The following is a 20,506-nucleotide window of genomic DNA, read 5'->3' as shown; positions in this document are numbered from 1 at the left end:
TTGCCAAACTAACCCCTAGAATCACTCGGATTGATTTCGATATTTTTTTTCTTTTCCACATTACAAAACTATGTCACTGTAAAACTCTCAATGGTACATGATGGTTCAAAATGAAAACGAAGAGAAAAAATTGCAGCACTAACATCTTCTGTCTACTTATAATCACTTCTCTTCTCTTCAGCCTCTTTTCTCTTTTGTTGCCTGAAAATAAAACAGATGTTACAATGGAACAACTAATAGCAATAGAACAATATGCAGTTTCTGTAGACGAATCTTTCAAATTGCTCTCGTCTATTCGCATGGTCACACAATCATCTCTCACATCATTAAATATATCACAAACCGTTTGCTATTTTTGTCATTATATAGCACCGCTACAGGAAAGGGAAATTTGTTTTTTCCATTAAGCAGACCATCTATTTTGATTCCACCATCCATTTCCATCAGGATTGTTTTTGCCACTCTTTTCCCATTCGCTTGTTTTTTTAACTACTTTCTGGAATTTCCAGTCTAATGCTGTCAGTTAAAGCATATTCATCTTACATTCTTACCAAATACGGCTTCAAGGGCTGTGTATAGCAATCATATATCCTCTACCTACCTGTGGTACTTTTGTCACTTATAGAGAAGAGTGAAGTGCATGACCAGTCCTTAATCTTATGCAGCTGTGTCACTTAGGTCCCCATACTCTTAAAATGCATATCTAGCTCCCTAAACTTGGGCTCGGGTGTCATTTAGATCCCTATACTCTCAAAATGCAGATCTTACTCCCTAAACTTAGCTTCGGATGTCATATAGGTCTCTTGAAATGCAGTGCCATCCCACTAATAAAACGTGATAAAATCAAAATTTATGCTTTCAAGCAAGCCATTACTTTCATTGGTACATTTCCTCACTTTGTTTTATTGCCCCTTTAGCTTCTCCCAATATTCGTCCAGCCCTTATTTTAGTTTAGCAAGTGTAACTATGAGTTATTCAAATTTGAACAATCTTCCAAGAAGAGCACATCTTTCATGCGCACCTAGCAACTTAAGATATTGCCCTAAAGTAAGGGCCTGTTTGCCTGTTTGTTTGATCTGCAGCTTTTCAACTTTTCTGAGAAGCTGCTGCTAGCTTTTTATTTCTGAAAAGCCAACACTAGCTTTTAGAAGATGTATTTAGCTTTCTGAGCTTAGAAAGCTACGAAAAGCTCATAAAACTGAGCTTTCCACCTTTCCATATAAACTCAGTTTTTCTGAGCTTCCAGCTTTTCAGAAGCTGCACTAGAAATTCGTTGTTTGTTTGAGCTTCTAACTTTTCATGCTAAGAAGCTGTCAAGAAGCTCAAACAAACAGGCCCTAAAAGATCATCAATCTTTCTCGATTTAGCACATCAATATTCTCCAAACGTTGAGCTAAAATTCACTTTATTTGATTATAATTAAATTATATCTATGTAAAAATATGTTTTTATCAATTTAATTAAGATGACAATGCTTTTAGAGAGTATATGGACCTAGATGACACCCGAAACCAAGTTTAGGGGGGTAGATCTGCACTCTGAGAGTATATGAACCTAAATAACACCTGAGCCCAAGTTTAGAGAGCCAGATATGCATTTTGAGAGTACAAGGACCTAAGTGACACAACCAGACAAGTTTAAGTACCGGTCATGCACTTTACTCTATAGAGAATTTCTCGGTTCTAATGATTAAATTTAAACACTATAGAGAATTTCTCGGTTCTAATGATTAAATTTAAACACTATTTCAGTCAGTCAAACATGGTCACTTAACCGTAAAAGGCTAATGGACACGTGGCACAAAAAAGGTGAACAAAATGGATGTCAGCCAAAATTAAGTGCCGGTTGCAACAAAAATTTCCGAGTAAATGAAAGGAGACCAAAGGTGTGAGCATCAGTATTAGTTGATCTGGTTAACGTAATACAATAGCAAGGAACTACATTGTGCTAATGGATGATCTGATCACGTTAAGACAGACAATGTTGAAAGAAGAAAACTTACGCAAAAGCAGCATATCCAGCACCAACATTGGCAGAAGGCAAAAGTGCCGCAGAAACTGTTGCTGATAAATGGTCGTGTCCACTAGGAATAGCAAGGTTCTTAACATCCCCATCAACCTAACAAATAGTGCAAAACAGAAATTAACACTGAAGATCAATAATCCAAACAAGGATAAATGCCTTAAGTGGTGTATTAAATACCTTATCCCATTTTGACTTCTTGTTTGGCCTACTCTCTTTTTTTACACCTTCTGCAGGTACCGGAAGCGTAGCAACACCAGCTGAACAGAGTATATAACTAACGTCAATATTGTCGAAATAAATATTTGTGGCATAGGTGATGATAAGCCAAAACAGAACATGCAACTGGCTTCATGTTCCCTATACCTGGAATCTTCGGTATTGATGCAGTAATCGGAGGTTGCACTCCTGCAGCAATAAATTCAACTTTTGGGCTTTTTTTCCTCTCCTGTTCCTTCCTCTCAAGTTCTCGCTTCATGTCAGCTTCTGCATTCAAATAGCACACATAAGCTCAAGATTCAAATATCACCAAAGCAGACAGAACTGTACATTCAATAGCATTGCTTCCGAAGAAATAAAAAGGGCATTCGTGACAGAATAAGCACAAAATGCAATAGATTATATAATTTTGAGTTCATTCCAGAAATCAAGAACTTTTTGCAGAACTTAAGCTACATCAAATATTCTTACCTCAATAATAAACAACACAACACCAGATCATTCCATACTCCACCCATCCATCTAATTTGGTGTCACATACAATACAGAGCTGAATAGCTAGTTGGGCTCTTATAGTGAATTTTATTCAAAAAATTCGAGGCATGCACCCCTGACGGCTTGACCTTTCAGTTAACAAGCTCCTCAAAAGGATATTCCAGATAGCTGGAACAATGGAATATATAGGCCCTGTTTGGATTGCAGTTGTTCCAAAGGAATTTAGGAGGAATGGCATTCCTATGTTTCGCTGACGTCGCCTAGTGTTTGGAATGCAGGAAACGCCAAAAAAGTTCCAGAGGAATGGTAGGATTGCCTGTACTTTCGCAGGAAACAAAAAATGAGGTCTGAGACAAGGGAATCGTTGGTGCACATCTTGTGCTTAACAAGCGTGCTTACCCTTGCTGTCCAGCTCACTTGAGCTTGCGAACACCATTAATGGCACCATGGCGGCCTGGATCTTAGGCCTCTAGTCTCTCTGTGCCCCTAGCAGCAGCCAACACTTCCTGGCCATTGCCTGCTCAACCATTTGACCACCTGCTCAATGACGTGCGCTGTGGATTAGAGAGATCGGCAGATGGAGAGAGAAAAGAGAGGTGCAGGGAGAACAAGCCATGGAAGAAAGAAGAGAACCAGGAGGGATAGGAGAGAATTTGGGGGCGTGGTGGCCTTGCTGAAGAAAGGCAGAAGACAGGAGAATAGCAACACGGAGAGAGGATGAGCAGGAAAAGGATAAGAACGAGACAGGAATAATTGGATAAGAGCTGTTAGTGTGACTGACCGTTGGGGTCCATACCTTTTGGCCCACCTGTTAATGTTACTTTACCAGCTTGTATTATGCTGATTTTTTTTTCCAAGCTCATGTACTTTTCAATTCTTTGTTTTGATTCTTTTGTACCAGACACCACTTCCGGTATTTTCATGTGTTTCTAATCCTCTTTTTTCTCACTTCACCCACGATCATTTCCGGTGTTTCCTACCATTCCTCTGTTCCTAACAGGCCCTTAATAACTTTATGTTCCTACTTGACTAGGTGTCAATATTTAGCCAGTAAAGGGAAGCTTTTTGTAATGAACAATTATCTAACAAACAGCAATACATAGCCCAAGAGGAAAGCATATAGAATAAGGACACGTACCTATCTCATCATAGTAGTCGGCTTTGTCATACCCGTAAGGATCAAAAACATCCTTACTGAAACAGGTCCCTATCTGATCGATTTCTTGATACCGCACAGCATGCTGCAAGAAGTCAGGATTTCTGTAATCCTTCCTGTTGCGCACTTCAGCATTAAAACTCTTTCCGGCTCTTTTGTACACAAGGAACCTGTTAATTTTTTGCTGCAGGAGAAAAGGGTAAAACAGTAGAAAATGAGTTTTAAGTAAACATTTGCAGTAAGAACACAAAGATAAGAATAAGTGCGAAGGTGCATGGAGATGCATTCATAGTGCGAATCTTACATGAAAAGCAACAACACCATGATGAGTTTATAAAACTTGAAAAGTTGCGGATGGCAGAACAAAAAAGTATAGGAGAGACTTCAAGCATATAGGTGAACTGCTTGAAGTAAAGCTATCACATAGAACGTAGCATTTCTCAAGAACATCTGATAGCAGATACAGGTGTAGAAATGCTCAAATGCATGATAGGGATGTTCAGCTTTGCCTTCTTATTACATGCCAGCAAGATAGTTTCATCAGTTTTAAAAGTAGATTATGGAGTTCATTGAACATAGTAAGAAGAAAGGCGTTCCACAAGGAGCTGATATTCTGAACAAAAAATGTGATGAAAAAACAGGTGAGATAATTGTTTGATCAAAGGATAACCTGTAATGCTGCAGAGCACTTTGCAGTCGCGGGTGGAGGAAGGAAACGACTCAATGGATCATCATTTTCACCATTAGTTGAAACATCAGTAGTTTCCTCCACCTGGGCATCTTCAATTTCTGGTCTAGTTACATCCACATCCATGTCTGTCCCTACTTGGTTCTGCTCAGGCGCATCAGGATGCTGAGGCATTTCTGCTTCGGTATTTGAGGGCATAATATGAACCATACCTGAGAGAGTCCGTTCTTCAAGATTCCCTAGAAAAGAGAAGAGTAAATTATATTAGATAATCTTGTGGATATTAAACATTGCAATGACTAAATTGCTCCAGAAGGTAAATATAAAGAAGCACCTATCTGTAATTTTTCTACAGAGGTCACAACCATGTACATCATGTGTCATATATAGTTAAGTCAAACAGATATATCAAGAACACAAGCTATGTGGTTGGCGGGATGGCATTCCGATATGACGTATCAGAGAAAGGAAATGCGCATATTTTTGGTTCACAACAATCAAAGTGCTGTACAAGTGATAAAAAAATGCAAATTACTTAAAGCATATGGCATGTGTTTTTGAAAGAATGCTCTTCAGAGGTCTCAACAAATGCACCATAGGGGTAAGTCAAAATGTCAAAAATTCACTCATCTGACACTTTGCAGTTTGTACAATATGCATTACAAACCTCTTAACAAAATTCATAGATCCACACAACAGACCAAGGTGTGTCATCTAACTAAAAACTTGCAACAGGATTTAATCGAAACAGTACACTAAATCTAGTTAATTATCATAAAACCTTTTGTTTCTTTCATTGCAAACAGTTCACAGATTTAGTTGATTATCAAAGAATTTTATCACAATGGCACATGAGTTTGCAAACCTTCATACATTACGATTGATCACATCTTTGCGTAACATTAAAACCGTCAACATCAAGCAGACCAGTGTAACAAGCCAAAATATTGAATGTAATTGCACAATACTCATATCAAGACATGGCGTGGACAGTCAACATTTTATGGAACGGTTTCGCATCATGATCCCAAAATAACTTTAAGCATATGTCCAATTGCAATTTGGGCATATATGGTGACATCATCACACATTCAGCCATTTGAATAATTCTAGCGATAGTGTTTCATTGCTAGGCCATGTGCCATCGCAAGTGTATTATGGCATGGCTACATATTCATATGGCAGTACAAATTAACACTATAAATATAAGCAGAAAGAACATAAGAACATCTAAAATATAAATCCTTAGATCTGCACAGCACGTTTTAAACTGGTTGGACCAAATTTATTTGATTTGTATAATAATTTAGCAATGCATGGTCACAGTCACAGCAATTACACAATGCATGAAAGTAATGAGCATGTCCAGTTAGAAACCTACCCTCAGCAGACTGAGCATCTGAGCCAAATCTGTGCACGCCGCTCATGATCTCCCCATCCTGCAACCAATCCATATTAACAACATCAATTCAGAAAACCAGCAGGCTGCGAGCAGTAGAACTGAACACATACTTCACCAGCTCTACCTCCTGCTCGGGCGACATGGCCATCTCGTCGTGCCCATAGTCCACGATTGCAAGCGCCCCGCGCCGCGGCGGGCGCGGCAGGTCGGGCGGCGGGGCGGAGGATGGGCCCCGCAGCGGGGAGGGGGGCGAGACAGCAAAGGGCGACGAAGAGCGCCGCGAGGGCAGCGGCGGAAGCTGCCCCCGCGCCGGGGACGGGTGGGGGCTCGCTAGGGTTTTGCGGCCGGCCGACTCCTCGGGCAAGGGAGGCGACAGAGGCGCCAGGGAAGGGTTGGGGTCCTCACCCCCGGCTTGAGAGGGCAGCGGCGACGAGGAGGTGACGGCGGGGGCCGCGGCGGCGGCGGGCGGCGCGGGGGAAGGGGGGTTGGGCTCGTCGGCGTCATCCTCCTCTTCCTCGTCGTCGTTGTACATGGAGAAGAGGGCGGCTATGCGCTCTTTATCGGACGCCATGCCGAGGGGGGAGATCGAGGGAGTGAAGGTTGGATTCGGGGAGGATGCGAGGCGAAGGCCGCGATGGCAAGGAAGGAGACGGAGGATTTCGGGACAGCGGCAAAGTAGCGCTTGGCGAGTCTTGCGAATGTGTGTTTGCCCGAGTTGGGCTGTGTTCGAGTCGGCTGTAGAGGATGACGGCACCGGGCCCAACGCTCAGACGTAGTGTAGACTCCAGACCTGTGGGTTTTTTTTTCCAAAAACGTGCTTTATTTAGTCAGAAGAAACAGAAATATGACTGCAATCTTTTCAATCAGGGGTATTTGGATAACAACTCCTATTAGTACATGTTACGTCGGATGTTTGATACTAATTAGGGGTATTAAATATAATCTAATTATAAAATTAATTGCACAGATGGAGTATAATTCGCGAGACGAATCTATTAAGCCTAATTAGTCCATGATTTGACAATGTGGTGCTACAGTAACCATTTGCTAATGATGGATTAATTAGGTTTAATAGATTCGTCTCGCGAATTAGTCCTGTGAATGAGATAGCGTTTGTATCTAATTCGTAAACTACGTATAATATTCTCTTGATTTTAGCGATTTAGTCCCTCCATTTTTGTATCTAAGGTTTTTCACGGTTTTTAGCTTTTGCTGATAAGTAGGGTGCGTCGTCTCGTTAATCAGCAATGTCTTGTCATTCCTTATCTCATTAACTCGCGAAATTAATCGGCCAACAGGAACCGAACAGCCCACGAACGTGAATAGTATAGTCTATGTATCACGTGGTTGGCGCTGATGGTTCAATCGATGCAATGATTTAAAAGCTAGCGCGTGCGGTGGATTTGTGCCTTGATCTCTGCATAGCACGTTCAGGCATCCTAAAAACGAAACCGGAGGGAGTACTTGGAAAGATGATGCATGATCACCTCTACCTTTTAGAGAATGTTACAACATCAGTATCTATTATATAGCCGATGAAAGACACCGCTCTTACACAAATCCGATTGAAGAGTAGTTAGCCTTCTCACCCATTTCACTGCAAGTTACCCTCTAAGGAGTATTATCCATTCCAATGTAGTTGTTGCGCCAATGATTATCTCATTTTGCTATGACATGTTCGATGCATTTGGCCCTGCCTCTATTCTATTTTTGCTAAAGACAATGACAGCACTTTAGATCAGCATATTTTTGTTGGAATGTATTATCTCGAGGTCCTCCTTTCCCCATCCTAATGGTTCTCGATCGAAAAACCTAGCACCAATTTTCTGGTTTGGCCGAGGACATGTTTCCTTTCTAAAAGTATTGTTACGGAGATTTTTTATGGCGATTTTTTTTATCATAGCTTAAATCTACGAGTCATGACTACAATATTGGTGGAGACTGAGGACAACATATGACTACAGTCAAGAAATAACACGATTATCACAAAAACGAAGCATGATTTGCAAGAGCATCCATTGATTTTCCAAACTTGACCTTAAAAGGAGCGAGCATGATCTCCAGCCACACAGCCACACTTTAGGTGTATCGCAATTTTTTTTTAAAGATGTGTTTCTTTTATATGATACGGTTCGTCAAACCTTCTTAGCGCCTCGCTCCAAATGCTTCGGATGGTCGTACCTATTTGCTTCCCTGGAGACTTTGATGAAGGATACTAGGGGCTAAACTTTAGCTCCTGTCACATCGGATATGTTGATACTAATTAAAAGTATTAAATATAAGCTAATTACAAAACTAATTGCACAGATGGAGGCTAATTCGCAAGACGAATCTATTAAGCCTAATTAGTCCAAGATTTGGCAATGTGGTTCTACAGTAACCATTGCTAATGATGGATTAATTAGGCTTAATAGATTCGTCTCACGAATTAGCCCAGGACTTCTGCAATTAGTTTTATAATTAACTCATGTTTAATCTTTCTAACTAGCATCCGAACATTCGATGTGGTAAAAGAGTAAATTTTAGCCCGAGGATCCAATACGTACACCAAGAACTTCACAAGTGAAATGATATGGATGCACAACTGAACATGCTGGTAGACGAGCCTAGTTCTTCCCCGTGTAGTCTGTGGCTGTGAACTAGGGACTAAACAAGGTGGCACCATTCCCTAATAGGTAACCTGTCCATCGATCGTCAGCACGGGATGGTTCGGTTTCGTTTGCATTTAACCGATTCCTGCACGACGGAATCCTGTACAGGCTTGCGAGATGCGGTTTTCCACTTGCTAATTTTGCACTACTACACTGACGCAGCATCTTCGCAATCAGCCATGTGGGCTTTCCCATAATAGGCCCAGCTCCAACGTCCAAAGTCACACGATCACTTCTGAACTTGGCAAGCCCTGCGGCTCCGCAAGCTTGCCCTCTATCTGCAGCCGCTACAAACCGCTCTTCGGCCGGCGATTCCAGTCTCCTCTTTTTCCATTAGGTGAGGTTTCCCGATACGGCGCTCGTCCCGTCGCGGAAGCCAAGGACCGACCGCGACGCCTGCGCCGGAGAGGGATAGGTTTCTTTCGGCCGTAGGGCCGCGAGATGCCGCCCATTTCGTTTTCCGTAGCCCGGTCCACCCGGTGCTCGTCGTCCCTTTCGCCGCGTATCTATCCCGATGCTTTGTTTGCTCTCATAGCAGTAATGGCACCGAGCGGCAGGCGCAGTGGTGGTGACATGCTCGGCGTGTGCTCGACTTGTTGCGTGGACGGACGGGAAGCATCGCTGTTCTCCTGCAGGCTCGCGGCGAAAAGGAAGTAGCACGTCAACACGCCCGGCCGGTAGCGGACCGTTCGTCCCAAGATCTTTTTTGCTGGTTGCTCGTCCGAAGTGTGTGTACTTCCATAGAACCTGGTCCTGGTGTAGCCGTGTAGATCGGAGTCGCGCCCATATATAACGGAGCCGGTTCGCTGAACTAGCTAGTGACGTCGTGTAAATTGTTTGGGACGCGTCGTGCCGTTTCGGGCCTGCCGCCGTGAGCTGTGTCACGTTGTTTGCAGGTGCGTTTCCATCCCCGTTGCATGCTGGTTCGGGCTTTTCTCTCTCACACGCACCGGCCGGGCTCCCCCACGCGAACCCACGAGCTCGGTCGGTCGGTTCACGACTTCACCACGCGACCCCCCGCGCCTCCCGGCGGTCGCGTCGCGCGCCGCCCCCCGCTCCCCCCAGGTCCGCGGTGTGGCGCGGCGCGGAGCGACGCGACAATACGCCCCCATTTGTTTACCCACTACGCCGTATGGCAGGAGGAGAAAAAAAGCAACGGCCACACCGGCCTGCCTTCTCCCGCGGCGTAGTCACGTCGAGAGACACACCAGCCCGGACACCTGTCCGCCCGCCGCGCCAGCTCCACGACCGCCCGTGCTCCACGTACGCCGGCACGCCGCGGCGTCGCCACCTCGCCACCTCCACAAATACGACCTTGCATCTCCTTGTCTCGTTCTTAAGAAAGGTTGGATTAGCAGAACGATCACGGCTTACACCTGTCGGGTGCGTCAAGCTAAGCACGGGGCTGCAGCGCGTGATGAGCACCACCTGGGATACGGCTGGCAGGCTGTTAAGGCCTCTCGTGGGCTGTTGCGTAGTAGCACGCGCTGTTGAGACTTGAGATGGAGTAATCGCGTGAGGGTGTTCTAAACGTGAATGGGAAATGGAGTGTCCACATGGACGAAGAGATGCACCGACTTAGTTCGTTGCTTAATGAACTTTTGATTTAGAGGGGAGAAAAAGGAAAGAACCAGTATGCTAGCATTATCGAAATGGCGGATATTTGCATTGTGGTTTTTTTTTATACGAATAGTGCATTTGCTTTTAGCAAAAGCCACCGTGCTCAACTACTCTTCATATTCGATCATAAAGGGTGGAGCTCGAGAAACAGGCAAATGACAACTCAGCAATTCTTTTTGTGTGTTCAGTTTCACTTTAATATCTGGACTCTGGACACTAGGGTTTATGCGGATTTTACTCATTCGGGGTAGAAACAATCGACAAGGTGCCACTACACTTGTTTGTTTTTAAGTCAACATGTATAAGTAAAACTATGACTTTATCGTGGTATGTTGAGACAAAACAAAATCATCATTGTATTCTAATTGCTGGATAGGATGTCGAAAAGGGGAGGGAATAAAAGGTCAATGCCACATTTCAAATGGTGGATCAGCTGATCAAGTTCCTAAAAGGAAGAGAAGAAACGGATAAATACTACATGATACTCAGTGGATCGAGAATCTCTATTGTCCAATAAGTCACAAACAATCGCAATAACTAGCGGAATTTTTTATTGAAGTTTTTTATATCTTTTATAAAAAAATAAAAGAAACTTCCTACTACAAGCATCACTATTCTCTGGTCGACAAATTTTCGAATCAAAAGCAAGTAGCCAACTTTCTCTCACATGAACCTTCAACACTCCTCTAAAAGCAAAAAGAAGTTGCTAGCAACTGTAGTGCTTTCCTGTGCAGTGCTTTCTTGTGCTGCTCCGGTGCTTTACCATTTTCTAATTAACAAGCATTTAACTTTCTCATTGGTTAATATTTTGTTGTCACGCACACTAACCAATATAACACGAATCACCATCCCTAGACTAGGGCAAATCAGAGAAAAGCTGTACACCAAAAACCGCCATCCCCGGCCGACATGGACCCAGCCCAGCAAAACACGGAAACGGCGAGGGCGTAAAGCAAAAGCACCCATTCCCGACTGCCCCCAGCAAAATTACAAACGAGCCGACGAAAAATCTCCCCTCACAGCCAGGTTCCAGGGCCATAAGAACGCGACAGACTCTGGCCTGTGGGAAGAGAGAGAAGGGGGAGCAGCTGCCCGGAATTTGTTTTCGCAGGGAGCGTTAAGCTGCCTGCCGCCGCTGCCGGCCGCACCACCTAATCGCCGTTGGACCTGCTTTCCCCACCACCGCCCGATGGCGGCCGCCACGCCGCCGCTGCAGGCGGAGGCGTCGCCGTCGCCGTCGCTGCAGGCGGGGCGCCCGGCCCCGTCCGCCGCCGCCGCGGCCAAGCGAGGACCGGCCGGCGCCGGGGGCCTGCTGATGGGGAAGTACGAGCTGGGGCGCCTCCTGGGGCACGGCACCTTCGCGAAGGTGTACCTCGCGCGGCACGTCGGGTCGGGGGAGAGCGTTGCCATCAAGGTGCTCGACAAGGAGAAGGCCGTGAAGAGCGGGCTCGTCTCGCACATCAAGCGCGAGATAGCCGTGCTCCGCCGCGTGCGCCACCCGAACATCGTGCACCTGTTCGAGGTCATGGCCACCAAGACGAAGATCTACTTCGTCATGGAGCTCGTCCGCGGCGGCGAGCTCTTCTCCCGCGTCTCCAAGGGCCGCCTCAGGGAGGACACCGCCCGCCGCTACTTCCAGCAGCTCGTCTCCGCCGTCGCGTTCTGCCACGCCCGCGGCGTCTTCCACCGGGACCTCAAGCCCGAGAACCTCCTCGTCGGCGAGGACGGCAACCTCAAGGTATCGGACTTTGGGCTCTCCGCCGTCGCCGACCAGTTCCGCCCCGACGGCCTGCTCCACACCTTCTGCGGCACGCCGGCCTATGTGGCCCCCGAAGTCCTCGGCCGCCGCGGGTACGACGGCGCCAAGGCGGACGTGTGGTCCTGCGGCGTCATCCTCTTTGTGCTCATGGCCGGCTATCTCCCTTTCCATGACAAGAACCTCATGGCCATGTACAAGAAGATTTACAAGGGCGAGTTCCGATGCGCGAGGTGGTTCTCCAAAGACCTTACCAGCTTGCTGATGCGCATTCTTGACACCAATCCGAACACTCGGATCACTTTGCCTGAGATCATGGAGTCCCGCTGGTTCAAGAAAGGATTCAAGCCAGTCAAGTTCTATATCGAGGATGATAAACTGCACAGCGTGATAGATGATGAGGATGGCCTGTTGGACATGGGGCCTGCTGATCCTGTTCCTCATTCACTGCCATCTCCACCACGACCTCTACCTCCACAAAAGGTTGATGGAGATGATTCAGGGTCGGAATCGGACTCATCGATCTCATCCTGCCCTGCTTCTGTGTTATCTGATGAGAGCCAGAGGTCCCGTGGGTCACTCCCACGCCCAGCAAGCCTTAATGCATTTGATATCATATCATTCTCAAGGGGATTCAACTTATCAGGGTTATTTGAGGAGAAAGGGGACGAGGTGAGGTTCGTCTCGGCTGAGCCCATGTCGGATATCCTAATGAAATTGGAGGAAATTGCAAAATTGAAGAGTTTCAAGTTGCGGAGGAAGGACTGGCGGATATGCCTGGAGGGTACTAGGGAGGGAGTTAAGGGGCCACTAACAATTGGTGCGGAGATATTTGAACTGACACCGCCCCTTGTAATGGTGGAGGTGAAAAAGAAGGCGGGGGATCATGAGGAGTATGAGGACTTTTGCAACAAGGAATTGAAGCCAGGGATGCAGCACCTTGTCCACCATATGGTTCGAACTCCAAGTATGCCTACTGATGCCAAGTAGGTCAAAAGGTAATAATTTTCCCTCACTTTTGCTTATGTTAACATGAACAATCAAATCAATCAAGTAGAGTATGGTATTAACTAATGCCGGACCTAATAATATTTAACATGATTCAGGTTCTGTAGTTTAAAATCACATGTTCTACTCGTGCTGATTCTGCCATGATATGTATGCATTGCTAATTCCATGTGATCATTAAAGAATTTCCTGTTCCAGATATTCTTCTTTCCAACATGAGCAATTTAGTTTCGGTGATTGCATGCTGGATTTATTTTAAAAAAATATGAACACATGTTAAGGATACAAATGAGGTCTGAAATTGGCTGTTGAGGGATTACTGAAAATGCATCGATACGATCAAAGAAAAGTTAAATTTATCAAGCATTGTTCTAATTGTTCTAGTTAGTGGCTCTGCAGCTGATTACTTATTGTTTTTTTATTTCCGATATGTTGGCTTTACTAAGACACATGCTGTATAAACATGTCATGAAAACATCCCAAAATCAATTGTCATCCCACATTCCCACTTGATTAGCTTTTCTGTTGTTGTGATTGTATCAATATTTTCTGTAGCTATTTGTTAGTTCAGAGGCTTTTCTCTATTGCATCTTCACTTTTAAAAGCCTCTGATGTGATTATGCACTTTCTATTGAAACTTAGCACTTCAGCTCATTGAAAATACAGGTCGAGTCAATGGGTTTATTCTCTGGCCTATTTATATCTGTGCGTGACTCCATGTTACACCAGTACTACTTACATACCGTAGTTGAATGTACCTGTGAGCAATTTACACCTTCTTTTTTTTCCATTGATGTTTTCACCACACATGGTAATGTGGTATAAAGTGGGGGGGAAAAGGGATTTCTTCCATTTTATTTTCCATCAGAAACCTTTTCTCAAAAGCTTCTGAGCATATACTTAGTCCAAGTTGGGAATTTTGGGACAATGTCATCTCCCCTAGAGAAATAATTTAGGTTTACGTGATGTATGGCCTTTTCCCCTCCATCATAAATTATGATAACGTGATTTGTTCTCCCATTCAAGTTATTCAGGTATACTTGTGTGATGATGACAGTAAGTCGTGTTCGCCATTTATTGTATGTCGGAATTGACTTGTGGGGTTCATATGTTGGTGGCTTTATGTTTAGTTTCCTTTGTGGTAATGTACTGTTGATTGCTGCATTATTAATCCATAACCATCATATGTTTCCAGTTAATGGTAGCATCTACCTTATTAGATCCATGTTGCACACTTTAATTTGATAAACACATTAGTCATAATTATAATGAAAAACATGGAGCGCGTTAACACTTAGCCAGATCTTACGCATATGTTGAGAGTCGCACAATCAGGAGTTGCTGCTTTATGGGTCAGATTAGTGGAATGAATGATTAGATTGCTTGTAATCCTGCCAGACACATTTTTTTGGTCATTTTGGGTACTTTTTTTGTTGCTTGCCTTTTTGTAAGCCTGAAGATATCAAGATATCTTCTTACATCAGTATACCTGATGTTCCTTCAAATGATAAAGCAGATCTTCTTGGCACATGGAAATGTTTTTTTATTGTTCACCTGTAGGTGTGTTTATGTGTAGTATCATTTTTTTTTCTGTGGCCAGTAGGGCATGGATATTAGCCTCTTAGAGCTTTGCAGGGTGATGTGATGTATTGAGATGTACAGATTGTCTGATAGGTCATAAATAATTTGGTTTAGTTCTCACCAATCAGAATGGAACTGATGTTTATTACATTTACTGAAACTTGTGATGCTAGTAGTAGCTGTATGGACTGCTGAGCCCATCTGACCATTTCCCTTCACTAACTGCAGGTTTTCAAGGTAACAACGGCACTTCAGTTGGAGCTAATGGCTAGCGGAGGGGACATTCGGAACGGCATGAGGCTAGAGATAGAGTTGAGCGCAGCTGACCCGAAGAGATCCTGTAGTTTGGACAGAAAAAAAAAGGTTGACCATTTTCCCGCGATGGAGGGAGTGGGGAGATTGTGGCTGTACTGTACATATTCCGGATGGTTGGTTGGTACTTGGTACGATGGTACCTGAGAATAGGTTGTTGAATGTACTATCGCAGGTTGGTGTACACCTGCTGTGGGTTTAGGGGTGTTTGGATCATTGAGCTAAAGTCTAGTCAATGTGATATCGAATTTTCGGAGGTTAATTAGGAGGATTAAACATAAGTTAATTATAAAATTAATTACACGGATGTTCATGATTGGCATATGTTTATTGTAGATCACATTGTTAAATCACGGATTAATTAGGTTTAACAGATTCGTCTCGCAAATTAGCCTCCATAGCCTCCATCTGTGCAATTGATTTTATAATTAGTCTATATTTAATACTTCTAATTAGTATCTAAATATTGTATCTAAACATAATATTTAGTATCTAAACATTATCTAAACATAATATTTAGTATCTAAACGTTCTAGTAATTAATCGTGGTATTCTGGACCATCTGCCGTGTCTCTGTGATCGGTGAGATTCCTGGACCTGCACATGCGCCGGTCGATCGAGATTCCGGATCTTCCATTTCTGATGCCGCACAATTGCATGGAGGAGTATGGATTTGGGCATGTCCTGATGTTTCGGACTCTCCAGGGGTCGTCGAAGGACTGGGACATGCCGGGAGGTGCGGCCGCGGTCGACCACGTGAGCCCCAGCCGGCGGTGGGTGGCCTACCACCCCCGGCGCGCGTGGGCGGCCGGGCCCGGACACGAAAGCGCCGTGTGCGGCTGCGCGGGGCTCGGAGTTGGCGGCGAGCGTCAGCGAGTTGGCCCCCCTGGGCTCTGTTGTGCTGTTGCGTGGCGCGCTAGCAGAGATAAAGATCGCATTGCGATTTGTGAATGGGTTTGTGTCGCCGTCGTATCCGTGGCCGTGTTCTTTTTTCTGGATTCGCCGATGAGCACAGCTTGTTAAAGCTTTGTCTATTGATATCTTTGTGAATGTTTAGCTTGGGTACTATAGTACATGAAAACGACATGGTAGATTTGCTCCGTCCGTAGAATGTTTTCAAACAATGTATCTCTAGGCTAGCTCATTTAAAAAGTGTTGGTATAAAAGACAGCAAAGTTGCTTTCAAGAGACTCCGCGTATTTTTGAAACATCTGTAACGGCAGTATGCGGTATGTCACATGTTGACTAGGAAAGCTCTCGCTGAAACGAACTGCACATGCTATGACAATTGGCATCTGATGTTCGTCCTCAACCACAGAGCTCTCTTTGTTTTTGAGATTGTAGTACCCAGTAGGGTGGTAAACATCAGGTACTTCAGCGCAGCATGTTTAGTTGTAAGACCTCTGTTTATTGTGCACTGGATCAAGTGAAACCTGTTAATTATTACTCCATCCGTTCCAATCGTTTGGGCATTTCTAGTTTCATAGCTTTTGTTGTTCACCTAGATATATATTATATGTAGATATATAACAAAACCTATGAATCTAAAAATGCTAAAACGACTTATAATTTGGAACGTAGGGAGTACATGCGCAAATTCAGGATCGTACCCTTCATAGTTTTACAAAGAGGTGAGACATCGTAGTACCCGTGAACCCCATGCCCGCATCTCATTCTTCACCTAGAAACAAAATTTGCTACTTTTTGTTTCTAGTTATAAATAAATTTGTATGCGTTGCTTTTGTAAAAAATTATCGACAACAGCGAAATAAAAATTTCGCAAGGAACTACCGAGTCCTGATTGAAATTTTCCAGGTTCTCAAGCCTTTTGGATTACACTGTGATTAGCTCAACTATGTATTAGTAATGTGATGCTATATAAAAAGGATCGTATTAGTTGTATTCATGAAGCTTTTCATATTTGCTACAACTCTAACACGAACTGTAGTATAGCATTATTAACATTATAAATAATACTAATAAATGTTCAAAAAATTTGAAAACTGTCCTTGAAGTATATTTTCGGACCATGATCGTATGATTTGATCTTGACGCAATCACATTACTCGGTCAACATGGTTTGGCAGTCTGCGCAATGAATACTGATATCTCAATTAGTCAAGCATCATATATAGTTCTAGGTTTTATCATCCTGTGCAGTTGAATGACTAGCCGCAAACACCATAATTGTACAATTGACCAAAGTGGGCAATGAGTTATCTTCAAGACAAGAGTGGCAACAATTTGCTAAGTTATTAATCTAGTCCATAATCCTTTCACCAATTAACTACTCTAACAAATAACAGCCTTCTAAAATTAGAAAACTGAGAACGACTGTGTGTGCTTTTGATAGCCAGATAGGATTCTCAAACGGTGGCCGGCGCTGGGTGAGACCTTTGCTCCCAACCATTGCATCCGACAGAGTTTCTCTCCTAAAGTTAGTGAAAAGGGGATCCTCATTTCCTCCCATCAACACCACTGGACAGTAATCGCCAAGCACCTCCTAGCCTCAGATCTCACCGAGCATATCAAACCCCAACCTCTCTTGCCAATGGTCATCCACCATCTCAACCGCTGCGCACAAGGGTACAGTCTCCGTCCGGCCGTTTGCCCGGCCGGACCTTCCTTCACACCCATGATCACCTGGAGAATTTCCTTTGCTTCCCATGGCCATGGAGAAGAACCAAGACACCCAGCTGATCATGGGCCGTTACAGGCTCGGCCGCCTCCTCGGCCGCGGCAACTTCGCCAAGGTGTACAAGGCCCATAAGGTGGCCACCGGCGAGGTCGTGGCCATCAAGGTGTTCAACAAGGACGCCGTGCGCCAGTCCGGCATGTCGGAGAAGGTGAAGACGGAGGTGGACGTGATGCGGCGCGTGCACCACCCCAACGTCGTCCGCCTCCACGAGGTGATGGCCACGCGCTCCAGGATCTACTTCGTCATGGAGTACGCCGCCGGCGGCGAGCTCCTCGCGCGCCTCGCCCAGAGCGCGCGGCTTCCCGAGCCCGTGGCGCGCCGCTACTTCCAGCAGCTGATCACGGCCGTCGAGTTCTGCCACAGCCGCGGCGTCTACCACCGCGACCTCAAGCCCGAGAACCTGCTCCTCGACGCGCGCGGCGACCTCAAGGTCTCCGACTTCGGGCTCAGCGCGCTGCAGGACGCCGGCGCCCGGCTGCGCGGCGACGGCCTCTTGCACACCGCGTGCGGCACGCCGGCGTACGTCGCCCCCGAGGTTATGAAGATCCGATCACACAACATCCATGCGTCTCTTTTACTTTCGTGCTAGGATGACGAGAAAGTGTAACGTGCTTTCGCGTTCAATCGAGCAGGTGCTCCTGAAGTGTGGCTACGACGGCGCGAAGGCGGACATCTGGTCGTGCGGTGTGATCCTCTTCGTGCTCATGGCCGGCTACCTCCCGTTCAACGACACCAACCTGGTGTTGCTATACCGGAAGATCACGCAGAGCAACTACAGGTGCCCGCCGTGGTTCTCCGTCGACGCGCGCAAGCTCCTCGCCAGGCTGCTCGACCCCAACCCCAGGACCAGGATCACCATGACCAAGCTCAAGGCCCATCCCTGGCTCCAGAAAGGGCCCTGCCCTCTCACCGACAAGCCTCTCGTCACGAGCGAGACCTCCGTGCTGCTCGGCAAGGAAGCCTGCAAGTGCCACCACCACCGCGACGAAGAGGACGAGGAGGACGCCCGGGAGAGGAAGCGCTCCAAGGTGACCGTGTCGTCGCCGACCATCGCCGTGAGGCCGTCGAGCATGAACGCCTTCGACATCATCTCGCGGTCGAGCGGGCTGGACCTGTCCAAGATGTTCGATGAGGAGCACGGGGCGGAGGCGCGGTTCGCCTCCAGAGAGAGCACGGCGGCGATCGTGTCCAAGCTGGAGGAGATCGCCGAGGCGCGGAAGCTCAGCGTCAAGCTGAAGGAGAAGGGCAGGGTCGAGATGGTGGGCAGCCAGGACGGGGGAAGAGGCGCGCTCGCCATCGAGGCGGAGATCTTCGAGGTGGCGCCGTCGGTGCACGTGGTGGAGATGAGGAAGACCGGCGGCGACTCGCTCGAGTTCCGAGAATTCTACAGGCAGGACCTGAAGCCGTCGTTAGGCGACATTGTGTGGTCGTGGCAGGGCGGTGATTTGCCGCCGCCGGCTCTCGTGCCGGCAGCGCCGAGGCGGACCACCACGTAGCGTTCCTCCTGAATCAAGGAGTTCTGATTTGCCGGTGATGCATGTGATCCGATCGGCATCCGGTCTTGGCGTCTTGCTATTGTAATCCATCAGGCCGGCCCACATGTTTCCTAAACTTCTGGGCTTCTGTTTACTGCAGAATGAGAATTTTTTCATTTTTCTATTTTTTATTTTACGATTTTGCAAAAATAAATACACGTGTAAAAAATTAGCAGATCTAGATCTATACAACCAGATGAAACGGCGACCGCCGTTTGGTTCGGCGGTAGGGTCCCCTGTCACCAATTGAACCGGCGGTACCCATTTGAAGTGGTGGTATGAATAAAAAACATATGCGCATGGAAAACGGGCCGCCACGTGAGCAGCGCTGTCCAGCGTGGCGGGCAAAACCGCTTACCGCCACTTGAAACGGTGGGCAGGGGACCGCGGTAGAAAATCGCTGTCTTATACGGCGGGAAGCTGTCAGCGCCAGGGCTCCACACCCCGTACCGCCAGCTAAAACAGTGGAAGGCTCTACCATCGATTCAAACGGCGGGAGTGGGGATATCCCACCAGATCACTCGGCGGTAGGATGCCCCACGCTACAAAAGCAAAAATCGGCCGGGACTTGCAGCATTCGGGAAGAAAAGAGAAAGAGGAGGAGGGGAAGGGAGGAGAGGAGAGGAGAGGAGAGGAGAGGAGGGAAGGGGAGGGGAGGGGAGGGGAGGGGAGGGGAGATTGAAGCGAAACTCTGTCGAATCTGCGCTTCACTTTAGGTAATTTTTAAAATCTAGCAGTTTATCTAAGTTTGTTGTTAGTAGATGTAGTAGTAGGTATTAAGGTTGGTTTAGCATTATGTAATAGATCAAACCTAGGTATACAAAATAGGCATAGATAAATATTAGTTAGTTGATGAAGTAGATTTAGCTTAGTTTACTTGCTAGTTATTTTAGGTAATTAGATTTAGTTTGTGGACATATTTAGATAACTCTAAATTTAATATTAATGGTAATGCATGAGTTAGTTTTTTAAAATGCATGGGTGTTATTAGGGTTAGTTAAAATTAGTAACATTTAGTAATAATGCTTCGTATGTTGACAGGCATGTCCGATAGTTTATTTTTCCAAGTGTTCTATGGTCCGGAGGAGGTTAGAAATGATCTGAAAGGGTAGATCAGTCTGAATTTAAGTCGTTCTGCAAACAAGTACCGAGAGCAAGAGAGAGGACTTAGGGATCAATATGCAACTGGCTATTTAAGGCTTTCGAGCTTGATAGAGACCAAGTTGAGCTGTCTGTCAGGGCTGTAGTGAGGTTCTGACCTGACATAATATTTTGGAAGTTGATGCCGCTTGAAGGAACCCAAAACTGGAGGGTCTATGTAAATACTGCTACTGAGCGCGGTTTACCGCTGATATTGTTTGTT

The 20,506-nt window shown here is 45.7% G+C and overlaps 3 protein-coding genes across 3 annotated transcripts; 2 read left to right on the top strand and 1 right to left on the bottom strand.

The window, feature by feature from the left end:
• On the bottom strand, positions 1 to 6,698 carry LOC117858662 (uncharacterized). The gene is made up of 8 exons (XM_034741766.2): positions 6,107 to 6,698; positions 5,962 to 6,019; positions 4,563 to 4,819; positions 3,875 to 4,076; positions 2,389 to 2,508; positions 2,203 to 2,282; positions 2,003 to 2,118; positions 1 to 201 (listed from the first exon to the last, which is right to left on the bottom strand). The coding sequence occupies exons 1-8, from the start codon at positions 6,551 to 6,553 to the stop codon at positions 153 to 155; spliced, it is 1,329 nt and encodes a 442-aa protein (XP_034597657.1). The 5' UTR covers positions 6,554 to 6,698; the 3' UTR covers positions 1 to 152.
• Positions 6,699 to 11,269: 4,571 nt separating this feature from the next.
• On the top strand, positions 11,270 to 15,232 carry LOC117857705 (CBL-interacting protein kinase 19). Its single transcript, XM_034740525.2, has 2 exons — positions 11,270 to 13,007; positions 14,827 to 15,232. Exon 1 carries the CDS (start codon positions 11,443 to 11,445, stop codon positions 12,997 to 12,999), a length of 1,557 nt encoding a protein of 518 aa, XP_034596416.1. The 5' UTR covers positions 11,270 to 11,442; the 3' UTR covers positions 13,000 to 13,007; positions 14,827 to 15,232.
• Positions 15,233 to 17,175: 1,943 nt separating this feature from the next.
• Positions 17,176 to 19,245, top strand: LOC117855686 (CBL-interacting protein kinase 30). Its single transcript, XM_034738066.2, has 2 exons — positions 17,176 to 18,143; positions 18,241 to 19,245. Exons 1-2 carry the CDS (start codon positions 17,577 to 17,579, stop codon positions 19,102 to 19,104), a joined length of 1,431 nt encoding a protein of 476 aa, XP_034593957.1. The 5' UTR covers positions 17,176 to 17,576; the 3' UTR covers positions 19,105 to 19,245.
• The last annotated feature ends 1,261 nt before the right edge of the window (positions 19,246 to 20,506 follow it).

Source organism: Setaria viridis, chromosome 5 (genome assembly GCF_005286985.2).
Source record: "Setaria viridis chromosome 5, Setaria_viridis_v4.0, whole genome shotgun sequence".
NCBI lineage: Eukaryota > Viridiplantae > Streptophyta > Magnoliopsida > Poales > Poaceae > Setaria > Setaria viridis.
The sequence above is the reverse complement of the archived record's forward strand: the minus strand, read 5'-3'. Positions and strand labels throughout refer to the sequence as shown.

Excerpts from the sequence above, each read along its gene's own strand:
- LOC117858662 (XM_034741766.2), bottom strand. The coding sequence starts at position 6,553 with ATGGCGTCCGATAAAGAGCGCATAGCCGCCCTCTTCTCCATGTACAAC. Across the intron at positions 4,077-4,562 it reads AGTGCTCTGCAGCATTACAG|CAAAAAATTAACAGGTTCCT; the intron begins GTTATCCTTTGA and ends TTTCTCCTGCAG. Across the intron at positions 2,119-2,202 it reads AGAAGTCAAAATGGGATAAG|GTTGATGGGGATGTTAAGAA; the intron begins GTATTTAATACA and ends ACTATTTGTTAG.
- LOC117857705 (XM_034740525.2), top strand. The coding sequence starts at position 11,443 with ATGGCGGCCGCCACGCCGCCGCTGCAGGCGGAGGCGTCGCCGTCGCCG.
- LOC117855686 (XM_034738066.2), top strand. The coding sequence starts at position 17,577 with ATGGCCATGGAGAAGAACCAAGACACCCAGCTGATCATGGGCCGTTAC. Across the intron at positions 18,144-18,240 it reads CGGCGTACGTCGCCCCCGAG|GTGCTCCTGAAGTGTGGCTA; the intron begins GTTATGAAGATC and ends TCAATCGAGCAG.